This window comes from Biomphalaria glabrata, chromosome 1 (genome assembly GCF_947242115.1).
Source record: "Biomphalaria glabrata chromosome 1, xgBioGlab47.1, whole genome shotgun sequence".
Lineage (NCBI taxonomy): Eukaryota > Metazoa > Mollusca > Gastropoda > Planorbidae > Biomphalaria > Biomphalaria glabrata.
The window spans coordinates 80,554,246-80,570,437 of NC_074711.1; the positions used below are offsets into that span (position 1 = coordinate 80,554,246).

General features: G+C 32.7%; 1 protein-coding gene across 3 annotated transcripts in view; it reads left to right on the plus strand.

Moving 5' to 3' along the window:
- LOC106053378 (uncharacterized) overlaps window positions 1-16,192 on the plus strand; it is a 136,039-nt gene that overhangs the window by 105,291 nt on the left and 14,556 nt on the right. Inside the window, exons 5-12 of one of the 3 annotated variants that reach the window (XM_056017955.1) lie at window positions 862-960; window positions 2,074-2,172; window positions 2,818-2,922; window positions 4,090-4,188; window positions 7,981-8,079; window positions 8,928-9,026; window positions 9,250-9,348; window positions 10,443-10,541. In XM_056017955.1, the coding sequence (XP_055873930.1) occupies window positions 862-960; window positions 2,074-2,172; window positions 2,818-2,922; window positions 4,090-4,188; window positions 7,981-8,079; window positions 8,928-9,026; window positions 9,250-9,348; window positions 10,443-10,541 (798 nt within the window). The remainder of the gene's footprint in view (window positions 1-861; window positions 961-2,073; window positions 2,173-2,817; window positions 2,923-4,089; window positions 4,189-7,980; window positions 8,080-8,927; window positions 9,027-9,249; window positions 9,349-10,442; window positions 10,542-16,192) is intronic. The other 2 variants (XM_056017956.1, XM_056017959.1) reach the window with 2 other exon arrangements.

The window sequence follows — 16,192 nt, forward strand, 5'->3', positions numbered from 1 at the left end:
GAATGTAAAGTTGGTTTGTCGTTGTGCTGGCCACATGACTCGCTCGTCATGAGTCTGCCCACAGAAACAGATGACGTTTGACATCATCTACCCCATAGACTGAAAGGTCTGCAAGTGGTACTTTACTTTTACTTTAGAGTATTTAGAACAGGCCTAGACAAAAAGATAGAACATGTAGCATCCATACAACTTTGAGCAAATGTTATTGATCCTTGTCATAAAGTATTCCCAGTCTGTCTACACTTTAAAACCTTGTTTGTGTGTGTGTGTGACGTTCAGTTGCTAAGCTACAAGTTTCCATTTTTCATATTTCTTTTTTAAAAGATAAAATAAATATATAGTATTGTTAGTTTACATCCACTTGCGCAGAAGAAAGATCTCAACCTATTTATTAACATATTTTAATCACCGAAGACTTTAACTACATAGGCTAGTATTATATCTAGCAGGCCTCTGCTGATTGGGTGAAGCCGACAAGAAAAGTAGTGCGTCGAAAATACGTCTCAAAACTCAAATGTCTCAAACCGCAGGTCAAGTCATTTTCACGAAGTTCCAAACTGTTTGGTTTGTTTTATAAAGATTTTTTTGACATATTTTAAAGAACAGCTTCATCATGCGGTTTGTTTTTTCATATTTTTATCCCTCTGACAATATTTATTTCCCAAAAAGAAAACGCTGCTAAATTCGATTAAAAAACAAGTATTGGGTCATATGAATCTTTATTATTTGTTGTGTCAAAAGTCTTTATTCCTATCTCTTATAAGTTCACAATTTCAAACTTTTTTATGATTAAAAAGAATAAGTTATATTAAGTTTAGTTGTTTTGTTTTTTTCTTTCACTTTATTTACTTGGAATGATAGTTGGACAGGACTGCCCTTCACTGGGCTGCAGCAAATGGTCATTTAGAAGCCGTAGAAGCCTTGATAGAAGGTGGGGCTGACCTTGAAGCAAAAGACAAGGTAGACATGTGTTTTACTTTGTCCTTGTTCATTTGATTTCATGTTCCAAAAAATAAATATGTGTGCACTTACCTATATTTCATTCAAGTTTTCAAGGAAAAGAATTCTATTTTTAAATATTTAGATATTTCGAATCCTATCCTCAGCAACATAAGATTTCTAGTTATACTGATATTATCACGTGACTTTAGATCAAACGACAACGTTAGCTAAATGCTCAAGAATACGAATATCAATTTTTTTTGATGGTTTTGGAAAACATGGTGTCCTTTATCAGACACGTACGAACTTTGGCAATGTCATTTAGGCCATACAGAAACAGACATAAACTTTGGTAGAATGATTTAGGCCATACAGAAACAGACGTAAACTTTGGTAGAATGATTTAGGCCATACAGAAACAGATGTAAACTTTGGTAGAATGATTTAGGCCATACAGAAACAGACGTAAACTTTGGTAGAATGATTTAGGCCATACAGAAACAGACGTAAACTTTGGTAGAATGATTTAGGCCATACAGAAACAGACGTAAACTTTGGTAGAATGATTTAGGCCATACAGAAACAGACGTAAATTTTTGGTAGAAAGATTTAGGCCATACAGAAACAGACGTAAACTTTGGTAGAATGATTTAGTCCATACAGAAACAGACTTAAACTTTGGAAGTATGATTTAGTCCATACAGAAACAGACGTAAACTTTGGTAGAAAGATTTAGGCCATACAGAAACAGACGTAAATTTTTGGTAGAAAGATTTAGGCCATACAGAAACAGACGTAAACTTTGGTAGAATGATTTAGTCCATACAGAAACAGATGTAAACTTTGGTAGAATGATTTAGGCCATACAGAAACAGGCGTAAACTTTGGTAGAATGATTTAGGCCATACAGAAACAGACGCAAACTTTGGTAGAAGGATTTAGGCCATACAGAAACAGACGCAAACTTTGGTAGAATGATTTAGGCCATACAGACACACTAAGACAATATTGTTATGTAATTAAGTCAAGACGCCCTCTATAGATTTATTTCCTGTTTAATTACAACTTTAAAACAAAACGCTATGGTCAGCACGAGACGTAAATTCATCCCAATCAACGCTTTGTCCACAGTACGGCATGAGAGCAATTCTTTGGTCAGCGTGGTTTGGTCACATTCCAGTATTAAAAGCATTAATTAACGCTGGTGCCAGCACTAGGGTGACTAACAAGGTACATATCACTATCATTTAAAAAATATATATATTTGCGGTAACGATGTGAAGTGACACTATTTAATTACAATATTTATAATGCTTCACTAATGGGATTGCTTAACATCACATATTGTAACTTACATTTTTATATAGCTGTTAGATCGCTTACTAAAGAGCCTAAACAACAAAAGAAAAAAACGTTATTCGAATTTAAAACACCAATTTTATAACATATTTTTGTCTCTTATCAACTTAATAATTAGATTTTTTTTAATCGGAGATAGGCGGATAAACACTAATTGTTTACTTTATTGTGTATTGTGGGTTACACATCATTAAAAACAATATGTTAGAAGAAGGATGAAATAATAAATTGTATAAAAAAAATATGGAAAAAATTATTTTCTTCTTTACACTAAGAACAAAAGTGCTACTTACGCTTAACTTTATTTCTTAAACTTTGAATACTCCAATATGATTACCCATCCATATTACTATACTATAGCTTCATACATCCAACTAAGTCACTCACCATAGTTTATACTCACAACCTCTGTTACTCACCATACACCTAAAGTTACCCATCCACGGCCTCACAAGTCTACGTTCCACGTAAGCTACCCCCACTATGGCTACCTCTTGGTTTAACTCTCTCTTACAGCAAGGTCTCGGCGTGCTCCACTGTGCAGCAGAAAATAATCATGTTAATCTCATTGCCTTCATTTTCGATGCGCTAGAACCTCATGACATCAACAAACAAGACATCGTAAGTCTTGTTGATCTTTTGTTTTGTTTGTTTGTTTGTTTTTACACACAATAAGACTGAACAAGATATCACGTGATTTTACCCATGTTTGTTAGTCTTCTTTAACTCTTTCTCTCCGTAATTATTTACCACATTCTGGTGGAATAAACGCTGGTATCTTCAGTTAGGAGAGAAATAGTTAAATTATAAACTCTATAGCTGAACAGAGTTTAAATGTTTCGCTTTGCTGTTCTTTTGATGAGGGATTCATCTTGGGGTGGCTTAGTGTAGGTTTGAAAAGATGTAACATCTATATGTTAAAATTTGATGCCCTTCGATGTCATATGCGAATACGATTCTGATTTCAAGGCTCAGCTGTTCTTAAATTGCTTATTCATAATAATATATAGGCAAAAACATAACTACAACAACAACAACAACAAAAAAGCAGAAAACATACATTTGATGCAATAGTGTTGTAACTAAAATAATTAAACTATTTATAAGTAGCGAAATAGAAACCAATTTTGTGTTTTTGTTATGCCGCTTATTTAAGTTGTAATTTTTATATCCGTTTTTCTGTAGTTTACTACTATTATTATTATTATTATTTCTATTTCATTTTTCTATTTATTTTATTTTTGCGTCAGTACAGAAATCTCGTTTCCGTTAACCAGGGCCGGCCTTACTAATTGCGAGGCCCTTCTTTTTTTTTTTTTTTTTTTACAATAACAAGTATTACTATTAATTAGATCATTTGTATCAATATTTATAATACAACATGCGTAGGAAGCAACACAAATGTAATAAGCGCCAGTGGATTCTAGTGACGTCAATAGTACGATACACTAAATATACGTTAACCTTTTAAGTTCTGCATCTTTTAAAACCTGTGACAGGAGCCAAAACTGATTGTGATATTCTAAATGTAATTTGCGGGGTCCCTGCCAGGTGCGGGCCCCAATTAGGAGCAATTGGTAAAAATTAGCCCAAGCCCGGCCCTGCTGTTAACGATAGTTGTTCGCGTGTTCTCATTAAAACGTGACTACGCTAAGGTCCAAGCTCAGGAGAAAACAAAAGAAGAGTTTGTGGTTTATCCAAAGACTAGAACTACGTATGACTTGTCCTTCAAAATGTACAAGGTCAGTATCGAGCAGTCTCGTTTAAAACAGTTTTTCTGTCTATCAGAATGAACGCACGGCCCTACATTCAGCCGCCGAGGGAGGTCATTTCGAGTCTGTCGTCAGGTTGTTGGAGGCCAAGGCCGATTTGCATAAAAAGGACAAGGTGAGGAAACGGAACCAACCAGCACCTATTTTGTGTGTTTTTCAATTATTGCTTTCATTCTTGCTGCTCCAAGAATTTACAATTTGCAAGACGCTTGCGCACCGATGTATAGTGTTGACAATGTATCCCATTGCTTGGAGCCATGCTTGGAGCCATGCTTGGAGCTGAAGGCTTCGTGGGTTTTCCGTCTTATATCTTATTACTATTTGGTTGTCATATAAAGATTATATAATATTTACTAGACGTTTATGCAAATTTTTTGAAGTTCAAATTATTTATTTTTCTATGCATAATCTTTTTTTTAGAATTATACACCTCTAAGAGCAATGCACCAGCCTCTTCAACCCGTTCAAATAGCGTTTAGATTCTTTTCTAAGTTACGCTTGGAGAACAGGTTTTCATCTATTGACCATGTCATCGCCTTTCTAAATAACAATTTTATGGACAAAGACATTGAATACTATTTTGGACGGTTTGGAGAGGTGTAACATCGCTGGGAGAAGTGCATATAGGTTTTAAAAAAAAAAGTTACAAGATTATGTAAACAAAAAAAAATTGTTAGGAAATACCCTCGCATTTATCTGCTAACAACCGCTGTCGTGGCTTCATTAGCGTAATTATCAAATAGACATAGTCAACACTTAAAAAGAGTTGAATCAAATTGATCTATAGATCCGTAAATATAATTACTTTGCTCCTCTACAATACTAAATTAATCTTCACCTTTTCACACCAATGAATCGAGTCGAATGTTTCTTTTGAATTGTAATCAAATATCATTGAAAATAAAACTTATGTACTGGAAAAAAAGACATTTTAAATATGCTAAATATTCTCTAAGATCAGAAACCAAATAAAATTAGATCTAAGCTTACGTTTAGCGTTTTAGGAATGTAGATCTAATTGACTATGCAGGCGATAACACATTTATTCACTAGATCTAATTTATGTTAATTTGATGTTGCTTGCTTTCTCTATGTTTGTCATTAACTAAGCGGTTGCCTTGGTGTTGTGTTTATCTTGATGTTGTGTTTATCTTGATGGTGTTGTGTTTATCTTGATGGTGTTGTAGCATGCTCACTAATGTGTTGTAATTATTCCTGGCCTTAGTAGATGTTTTAAATTATTTATAGTTGTTGATGTTGTTCTATTTTGATTATCATAAATCATTTTTAAAGATTTAAATTTGTTAAATAGTATATCAATTTAAGTATAATTACAGAGGAGCCCAGATAGTTCTAGCTCGAAGCTCTGCTTAATTTGAATTACTTCAGTGTATTTTAATCTCCTAACATGTATATTGTAAAGTTGTCAACTGGCCAAGATGGTGGGGTGGGCTTAGTTAGGAATTGAAGTATTTGAAATGTGTATTAGTATGTCTCAGTGCAAAACAAACATGCGGATCCGTTGAATTACACACTGAAGTGACACACTAATAAATGGATTGAAGTTTTATCTTTACAAACTCAATATACACACAAAGATTATTAAATCAAACGTTGAAGTAAGATTTCAATATAAAGTATATTTAGATCAGTACATTTAACTAACAATAAAGGAGCTCCACTAACTGAATTAACTGAACTAGAATGACCAACTACGACCCCAATATTAGGCTCCGTCTTTATTTTTTGTAATAGTTTTTAAAGACATTTCTAATTCCACTTTTACTTTTCACTTTTTTCTTCAAGTATTGTTTAAGCCGATCGCTTGAATTTACAAAGAATTCTTTCATTTGAATGTATTTACTAAAGAACAGGTCAATGTCTCAGTTTGAACATTTGCTGGTCATCAAAAACTTAATTGGTTTCTTTGTTTACTTCTTTTCTTGGACCGAATCAAGTACTCGAGCGTGACCGGGACCAAGACCAGCCGACTAACGCCTCTCCTAGCCTCTCACACCAGACGTCTTCTTCAGGCCAGCTTTTGGCTGCTGAGTTGAACGCTCTTTAGCAGTGAATTTATATTGTTCTGTAATCATTATCGCTTGCCAAAGAAGATAGCAGAGCAGGAGCAAGTACACCCCCCCCCCCAGCAATACACCCTTTTCTAGTGATCTGATGACTCACCGTTGTGTATACTTTGGACTTTGCGTCCATCATGCCGAGTCAATTGAGGCAGAAAATTCAGACATTCATGTCAAGTTCCGCTCAGACGACAATGTGTTTAACCTTCGGCGCCTACTACAACAAAAACAAAATGGTCGTCACAGAACTTCTCCGTGATGAGCATTGCGTCTTAAATGCCAGCTCGCCGTTAACCAATTAGCATGCGTGGCCACTTCTTTAGGTTTAACAATAGACTTCGGGAAAATGGGACGTCAATGTTTCAGAAGTCACCCAATAAAAATTACTCACCCCCAAAGATCACCGTGAATGGACTACCCCCTCAACGTGGCCGACAACATTGCATATTTGGGAAGAACGATATCCAATGACGCATCACTTTCAAGAGAAGTTGATAGCCGTCTTGCTAAGGCAAGTAGCGCTTTTGGACGCCTTCAAGCGAGAGTGTGGCGGAATAAATCGCTCCAGCTGCTAAAAGCAATCAGTGTCTACCACACCACACTTTTATATGACTCTGAGACCTTGGTGACTATATAGAAAGAGTCCAAGGCTCATCGAATACTTCAATCAAAGGTTCCTCCGATCCATAATGGACATACGGTGGCAGGACTTATTACAAATAACCATGTTCTGCAAGATTCTGGTGTGGACAGTATCAAAGCACTAATATTATTCGACATCTGCTCTGGGTCGATCACTTATCCCGCATGGGGGTCGACCGCATGCCGAAATCGATTTTATTTTCGCGAAATATTAAAGGAGGACGGTGAAACTGAGGTGCCTCCTTAAGAACTAATAAGATCAACTCAGGTGCCATTTTTCCCTCACTGAGGGATAGAAAGTATCTTATCTTATAAAATACAGACGTTACTTCATAAAAGAAGATGATTATTTCCTACATGTGTCCCTTGGTCAATCTAGTTATGCATACATGCTGGCAGCGGATCTCTAACGAAGGTCGCGGGACACATTTGGGGCCGTTAGGCCTTTGTTCTCAGACGACAGTACCAGAAGACATAATGAAAACTTCAATAGACCCCCGGCAGACGACTGCTTTATCTGCATTGGGTGTGAAAAATTATGCGGGTGGCGTGGTCATGTGAAACACTGAACTTATCCTTGATCTGGCATCTTCAGAATCGAAGACATTGCCATTATCATTCTAAACGGAATGCAATCATCATGGTCTAATTTTTTAGAGAGAAAATATAAAAACTTTTAAAACGCTAACGGCATAGCTGCATGACATACGCAGGAACACTTTTAACGATATTACATTCACTGTGAGGAAACATAAAACATGTCCTACCCCTACGGGTGTGAACATAACAAGGGAAATAACTGTGTGGGATATCTGTATTGAATGGTTATTTTAATTATTGAAGTGTCATTTAATTAATTAAATTTTCGATGTCCCTTTTCTATCCCCTGTCACTTTGTATTTGGTGGATCCCACTTTATTTGTGATTTTTGTTTTCTTGTTTTCCATTTAAATTCCTTTTTTTTTATAAGTCAGTATATTCATGAATATATATTTTCTACTGTTTATTTGGTAAACAAAATTCTTTTCGGGTTTTTAGCAGATACATTGAGAACTAATGAATTAATAATAAGATGGAGAGGAATAGGAAGAATAATAACAACGATACTTATAAGACGATACTTATAAGACGTACACAAGATGAAGGTAAAGAAAAATGAGGTGAAAATGTTTTCTTATCTCCAGGCTGGTATGACCGCAGTCCACCTAGCGGCCAAGAATGGACACATTGACGTTTTGAAAGCTTTGTTGATGCAGGGAGTTGAAGTAGACGACCGCGATGTGGTGAGTTGTTGTGTCCTGGTCATTGTAGGAACTAGAGAGACAACGAGACTACATGAAAGAGAGATAGAGGGGGGGGGGGGGGGGAGGGGAGATACCATACGGGGAGGAGAAATATAAATTTAAAAAAAAAAGCGTATCTAAGGGAAAGAACCGTTAATTACTTATATTTATCTGAAAATGGCAGGGTTTAGCTCCCTTTCTGCTATACAAAACACAGTTAATTAATTAGGACTAATTGATTAATTAATTTAATTAATTGGTTAATTTTTTACTTGATTCTTGCATTGTCATCGACTATGAATAATTATACTAAATTTCAACTTGATCCGAGAATAGGAAGTGGGAGAAAAAACGTGTCAAAAACGTAATAAGGGGATTAAATCCATATATACATCCATATATCTCATTAAGTAACGTTTATTCCCCTTATTTCGATATCAAACAAAATAATTAATATGTCTTGTCAGGTACAATAAATAATTGTGCAAAGTTTCAACTTGATCTGAGAATGAGAAATGTGAGAAAAAAAAATAAGTTTAAACTTTTTACTAGAAAGTCAGACAGAGTGAGTTGATATATGATTTGTAAACAACTATAAAGTAGAGACAAATGATGTCTGACAGAGCAACCGAGAGTGGGAGAATTAATTAAAAGACTTAAGCTTTAGTATTTTACCTTTAAGGACATGAGCAGAAATAAAATTGGTAACTCGCTCGAGCTATTGAGATCTTAAGCTGATAGCTCAACCTGTCAACGCAAAACACTTTAGTTAATAAGGCCTACAGCAGATTCATCGTATTTGGGGTGCAGCGCCGCCTTATAAATGAGATTATTTCTGATTACTTCAGGAAGGCAAGACTGCTCTGCATTTAGCAGCTGAAGCTGGTCACAAGGAAGCCGTGGATCTTTTGTTGGACTACACGGCTAACCCAAACTCTGAAACCATTGTGAGTGCACCTTTTTAAAAGAGATTTTCACGTCGTCAAGTAATCACCTCAGTATAACTATAACTTTTAAGTAGTAATTTGAAACAAGCTTGGACGGCTATAATGTTAGGTTGATATTTCATTTGGTTACGTCCAATGCTAAACCCATATTTAAAAAAAAAAATAGCACTTTGTTTAATTCGTGAAATTTAATTGCTTCATGTTAAAATTTCATGCTGGCCAGAAAGAATTCACACCTCTTCACTTGGCAGCCATGGAAGGTCACACGGAAATGTGTAAAAGTCTGGTCAAATATGGCTGCAATACAAATGCTCAAAATTACGTAAGTTGTTTATCTTGATTCAGATACATAATTTGTAATCTCATTGGATTAATTATTTGAGTTAGAGATAGATCTAGAGTTAAATGTTGGCTTTGATAGATTTCGTTCTGCGCATGCGTGACCTTTCTGTCTTCTCTAATGAAGGAATTAATGAAACGGTTGTTAGATGTACGCGACTCATGAATGGAACTATTAAAATGTATGTCAACACGGCTTCGCAGCTCTAGCAAACGAATGTATGAAAAATGCTTTAGAAAAACAAATTTGAATGTTAATTTCATTAAAATATGAAATGAATGGACTATAATTGGTATGTTCATGTGTTAAAGTATAAAACTATCTTTGCGAAGAGAAGTTCTATCTTCTAGAGTTGAATTAGACCTAGGAATAGAGAGATGTGTTACATTTCGGTCTTGTCTAATGTAACAATGTACGCAGATATAAGAAACGAATTTATGTAAAAATGCTTTTCAAAGAAACATTTGAAGCTTAATTTTATTAAATAATGAAATCAATAGACTATATTTTGTAATTTTCATGTGTCAAAGTATAAAACTATCTGTGCAAAGTGTAGTTCTTAAAATTAGATCTAGATCTAGATGCTTTCGATCTTCTTTCATGTAAACATGATAAACATGGCCTAGATCAATAAAATAGGAATACTTTCATAGAGTTGGGCAATTTTTTTTTGAGGGACTTAAGTTTGTTTTTTGGCTAATATACATACGTCACGGTTCCAGTTAGTACCCAAGGAACATTTATGCCAACTTTTATTAAGATTGGTCAAACGGTTTTCATTTCTATTCGTAACATACATACATACATACATACATACAAACATACATACATTCATACATACCATACCATACCATACCATACCATACATACATACCATACATACATACATACATACATACCATACCGTACCGTACCATACCATACATACATACATACATGCATAAGCCTTACTTTCTACTTTATAGTATAGATAGTTTTTTGAATAAATAATTCGTATAGAATACTATAAATTATTACATGTTATTAAACTTATGGGATAGAGAGTTACAACTGTTTCTATTCTTGTCTCTACCTAGCAAGGTAACACAGCTTTATTCTTGGCAGCGAATGGAAATCACAAAGAAGTGGCCAGGGTTTTAGTAGATGCTAAATGTGAAATTGACTTGCCGAATAGTGTAAGTGCAATTTACCTAGAATTCAAATAGTTTTCCATGTTAAAGACAACTATGTCGACAAACTAGTCCATAGTTTACATAAATAGTTCTGATAGTCAGAATCAGATGTAGCCTTAGCAGTGCGAGGGGCTCTATAAGTATGTCATATGCGGGGCTCTGAGCCGTAACGGTAGATTATATATATCGTACCATGTCACGCTAACGGGATCGCCCGCCACTAACGATGTAGGCCAGTGATTTTCAAAGTGGTCTATATAGACCCCCAGGGGTCTACGAAGACTTCCAAGGGGTCTACGAAAGTGAAAAAATAAATTGGGGGTCTATGACATGTCAATGAGGGTCTACGGTTATAGATTTCATTTAAGCAGGTGCTGACTTTAATTTTTACATCCCATTAATGTAATTTTTTCATACACTAATATATGAATAGTACCTTAGTTAATCACATAATTATTTATCCTGCTATTCAAACGAAAAATCGTTGTATTTAATTCCAATAATTATTTAAAGAGCTTAATTTTGTCTACATGTAACAAATTTTTAACAAAAGGAATTGTAGATTGAACAGCGTTGATTATTTAAAATTGGGATTCATTCCTTCCTTGTCAAACAAGCAGTTGCTAAGTGCCTTATTTATGACGATATGAAACCAATTACGCTGGAGGATCATTTGAGGCAATGTCACTCTGACGAAATAGATACAGATTTGAAAAACTTTCGAACACTCAAAGATAAAGAATAGAACCACAAAATTACTCTTCAACATATAGAGAAGATGGTGGTTTGTGAGAGTCCTACAATATTTCTTTACTTATAGCAAAATACGGAAAATACTATAGATAAAACATTGATTTTACCAGCCGTTGTAGTTTTAAAAACTGTTTTACACAAACCTACATCTGATTTTATTAAAAGCATTTCTTTAAGCAACAATATAGTTCAAGGGCACATCGGTGGCATAATTTATAAAATTAAAAGCTTTTTATAATTCTTTGCAAACGAGTTGGTGATCAGCGGCGTCGCTGGCTCTGACAGGGTGTAGCGCTGTTTGCCCCACTTGCCACCCCCAAAGGCCGCTACTGGTCAGAATAGACCTGCCCAACTGGACTTAAAATCCTTCCAAATGTAATTAGTATATCTGTCCTGATTAGACCATTCAGGTTACAGCATCGAACCTCTTTGAATTAACCTAGTGAATCTGTTCAGATTAAATAAGTTGGTCATTTCAGATTAAATAATTTAGTCATTTCAGATTAAATAATTTAGTCATTTCAGATTAGATAATTTAGTCATTTCATATTAGATAATTTAGTCATTTCAGATTAGAAGTTGGTCATTTCAGATTAGATAATTTAGTCATTTCATATTAGATAATTTAGTCATTTCAGATTAGATAAGTTGGTCATTTCAGATTAGATAATTTAGTCATTTCAGATTAGATAATTTAGTCATTTCGGATTAGATAAGTTGGTCATTTCAGATTAGATAATTTAGTCATTTCAGATTAGATAAGTTGGTCATTTCAGATTAGATAATTTAATCATTTCAGATTAGATAAGTTGGTCATTTCAGATTAGATAATTTAGTCATTTCAGATTAGATAAGTTGGTCATTTCAGATTAGATAAGTTGGTCATTTCAGATATTAGGAGTTGGTCATTTCAGATTAGAAGTTAGTCATTTCAGATTAGATAATTTAGTCATTTCAGATTAGACAATTTAGTCATTTCAGATTAGATAATTTAGTCATTTCAGATTAGATAAGTTGGTCATTTCAGATTAGATAATTTAGTCATTTCAGATTAGATAAGTTGGTCATTTCAGATTAGATAATTTAGTCATTTCAGATTAGATAAGTTGCTCATTTCAGATTAGATAATTTAGTCATTTCAGATTAGATAATTTAGTCATTTCAGATTAGATAAGTTGCTCATTTCAGATTAGATAATTTAGTCATTTCAGATTAGATAATTTAGTCATTTCAGATTAGATAAGTTAGTCATTTCAGATTAGATAATTTAGTCATTTCATATTAGATAATTTAGTCATTTCAGATTAGATAAGTTGGTCATTTCAGATTAGATAATTTAGTCATTTCAGATTAGATAATTTAGTCATTTCAGATTAGAAGTTGGTCATTTCAGATTAGATAATTTAGTCATTTCATATTAGATAATTTAGTCATTTCAGATTAGATAAGTTGGTCATTTCAGATTAGATAATTTAGTCATTTCAGATTAGATAATTTAGTCATTTCAGATTAGATAAGTTGGTCATTTCAGATTAGATAATTTAGTCATTTCAGATTAGATAAGTTGGTCATTTCAGATTAGATAATTTAATCATTTCAGATTAGATAAGTTGGTCATTTCAGATTAGATAATTTAGTCATTTCAGATTAGATAAGTTGGTCATTTCAGATTAGATAAGTTGGTCATTTCAGATATTAGGTGTTGGTCATTTCAGATTAGAAGTTAGTCATTTCAGATTAGATAATTTAGTCATTTCAGATTAGACAATTTAGTCATTTCAGATTAGATAATTTAGTCATTTCAGATTAGATAAGTTGGTCATTTCAGATTAGATAATTTAGTCATTTCAGATTAGATAAGTTGGTCATTTCAGATTAGATAAGTTGGTCATTTCAGATTAGGCGTTGGTCATTTCAGATTTAGAAGTTGGTCATTTCAGATTAGATAATTTAGTCATTTCAGATTAGACAATTTAGTCATTTCAGATTAGATAATTTAGTCATTTCAGATTAGATAAGTTGGTCATTTCAGATTAGATAATTTAGTCATTTCAGATTAGATAAGTTGGTCATTTCAGATTAGATAAGTTGGTCATTTCAGATTAGATAATTTAGTCATTTCAGATTAGATAAGTTGGTCATTTCAGATTAGATAAGTTGGTCATTTCAGATTAGATAAGTTAGTCATTTCAGATTAGATAAGTTAGTCATTTCAGATTAGATAACTTAGTCTTTTCAGATTAGATAAGTTGGTCATTTCAGATTAAAAGTTGGTCATTTCAGATTAGATAATTTAGTCATTTCAGATTACATAAGTTAGTCATTTCAGATTAGATAAGTTGGTCATTTCAGATTAGATAATTTAGTCATTTCAGATTAGATAAGTTGGTCATTTCAGATTAGATAATTTAGTCATTTCAGATTAGATAAGTTGCTCATTTCAGATTAGATAATTTAGTCATTTCAGATTAGATAATTTAGTCATTTCAGATTAGATAAGTTGCTCATTTCAGATTAGATAATTTAGTCATTTCAGATTAGATAATTTAGTCATTTCAGATTAGATAAGTTAGTCATTTCAGATTAGATAATTTAGTCATTTCATATTAGATAATTTAGTCATTTCAGATTAGATAAGTTGGTCATTTCAGATTAGATAATTTAGTCATTTCAGATTAGATAATTTAGTCATTTCAGATTAGATAAGTTGGTCATTTCAGATTAGATAATTTAGTCATTTCAGATTAGATAAGTTGGTCATTTCAGATTAGATAATTTAATCATTTCAGATTAGATAAGTTGGTCATTTCAGATAAGATAATTTAGTCATTTCAGATTAGATAAGTTGGTCATTTCAGATTAGATAAGTTGGTCATTTCAGATATTAGGAGTTGGTCATTTCAGATTAGAAGTTAGTCATTTCAGATTAGATAATTTAGTCATTTCAGATTAGACAATTTAGTCATTTCAGATTAGATAAGTTGGTCATTTCAGATTAGATAAGTTGGTCATTTCAGATATTAGGAGTTGGTCATTTCAGATTAGAAGTTAGTCATTTCAGATTAGATAATTTAGTCATTTCAGATTAGACAATTTAGTCATTTCAGATTAGATAAGTTGGTCATTTCAGATTAGATAAGTTGGTCATTTCAGATATTAGGAGTTGGTCATTTCAGATTAGAAGTTAGTCATTTCAGATTAGATAATTTAGTCATTTCAGATTAGACAATTTAGTCATTTCATATTAGATAATTTAGTCATTTCAGATTAGATAAGTTGGTCATTTCAGATTAGATAATTTAGTCATTTCAGATTAGATAAGTTGGTCATTTCAGATTAGATAAGTTGGTCATTTCAGATTAGGAGTTGGTCATTTCAGATTAGAAGTTGGTCATTTCAGATTAGATAATTTAGTCATTTCAGATTCGACAATTTAGTCATTTCAGATTAGATAAGTTAGTCATTTCAGATTAGATAATTTAGTCATTTCAGATTAGATAAGTTGGTCATTTCAGATTAGAAGTTGGTCATTTCAGATTAGAAGTTGGTCATTTCAGATTAGATAATTTAGTCATTTCAGATTAGATAATTTAGTCATTTCAGATTAGATAAGTTGGTCATTTCAGATTAGATAATTTAGTCATTTCAGATTAGATAAGTTGCTCATTTCAGATTAGATAATTTAGTCATTTCAGATTAGATAATTTAGTCATTTCAGATTAGATAAAATGCTCATTTCAGATTAGATAATTTAGTCATTTCAGATTAGATAATTTAGTCATTTCAGATTAGATAAGTTGGTCATTTCAGATTAGATAATTTAGTCATTTCATATTAGATAATTTAGTCATTTCAGATTAGATAAGTTGGTCATTTCAGATTAGATAATTTAGTCATTTCAGATTAGATAATTTAGTCATTTCAGATTAGATAAGTTGGTCATTTCAGATTAGATAATTTAGTCATTTCAGATTAGATAAGTTGGTCATTTCAGATTAGATAATTTAATCATTTCAGATTAGATAAGTTGGTCATTTCAGATTAGATTATTTAGTCATTTCAGATTAGATAAGTTGGTCATTTCAGATTAGATAAGTTGGTCATTTCAGATATTAGGAGTTGGTCATTTCAGATTAGAAGTTAGTCATTTCAGATTAGATAATTTAGTCATTTCAGATTAGACAATTTAGTCATTTCAGATTAGATAATTTAGTCATTTCAGATTAGATAAGTTGGTCATTTCAGATTAGATAATTTAGTCATTTCAGATTAGATAATTTAATCATTTCAGATTAGATAAGTTGGTCATTTCAGATTAGATAATTTAGTCATTTCAGATTAGATAAGTTGGTCATTTCAGATTAGATAAGTTGGTCATTTCAGATATTAGGAGTTGGTCATTTCAGATTAGAAGTTAGTCATTTCAGATTAGATAATTTAGTCATTTCAGCTTAGACAATTTAGTCATTTCAGATTAGATAATTTAGTCATTTCAGATTAGACAATTTAGTCATTTCAGATTAGATAAGTTAGTCATTTCAGATTAGATAATTTAGTCATTTCAGATTAGATAAGTTGGTCATTTCAGATTAGAAGTTGGTCATTTCAGATTAGAAGTTGGTCATTTCAGATTAGATAATTTAGTCATTTCAGATTAGACAATTTAGTCATTTCAGATTAGATAAGTTAGTCATTTCAGATTAGATAAGTTAGTCATTTCAGATTAGATAAGTTAGTCATTTCAGATTAGATAACTTAGTCTTTTCAGATTAGATAAGTTGGTCATTTCAGATTAAAAGTTGGTCATTTCAGATTAGATAATTTAGTCATTTCAGATTACATAAGTTAGTCATTTCAGATTAGATAAGTTGGTCATTTCAGATTAGATAATTTAGTCATTT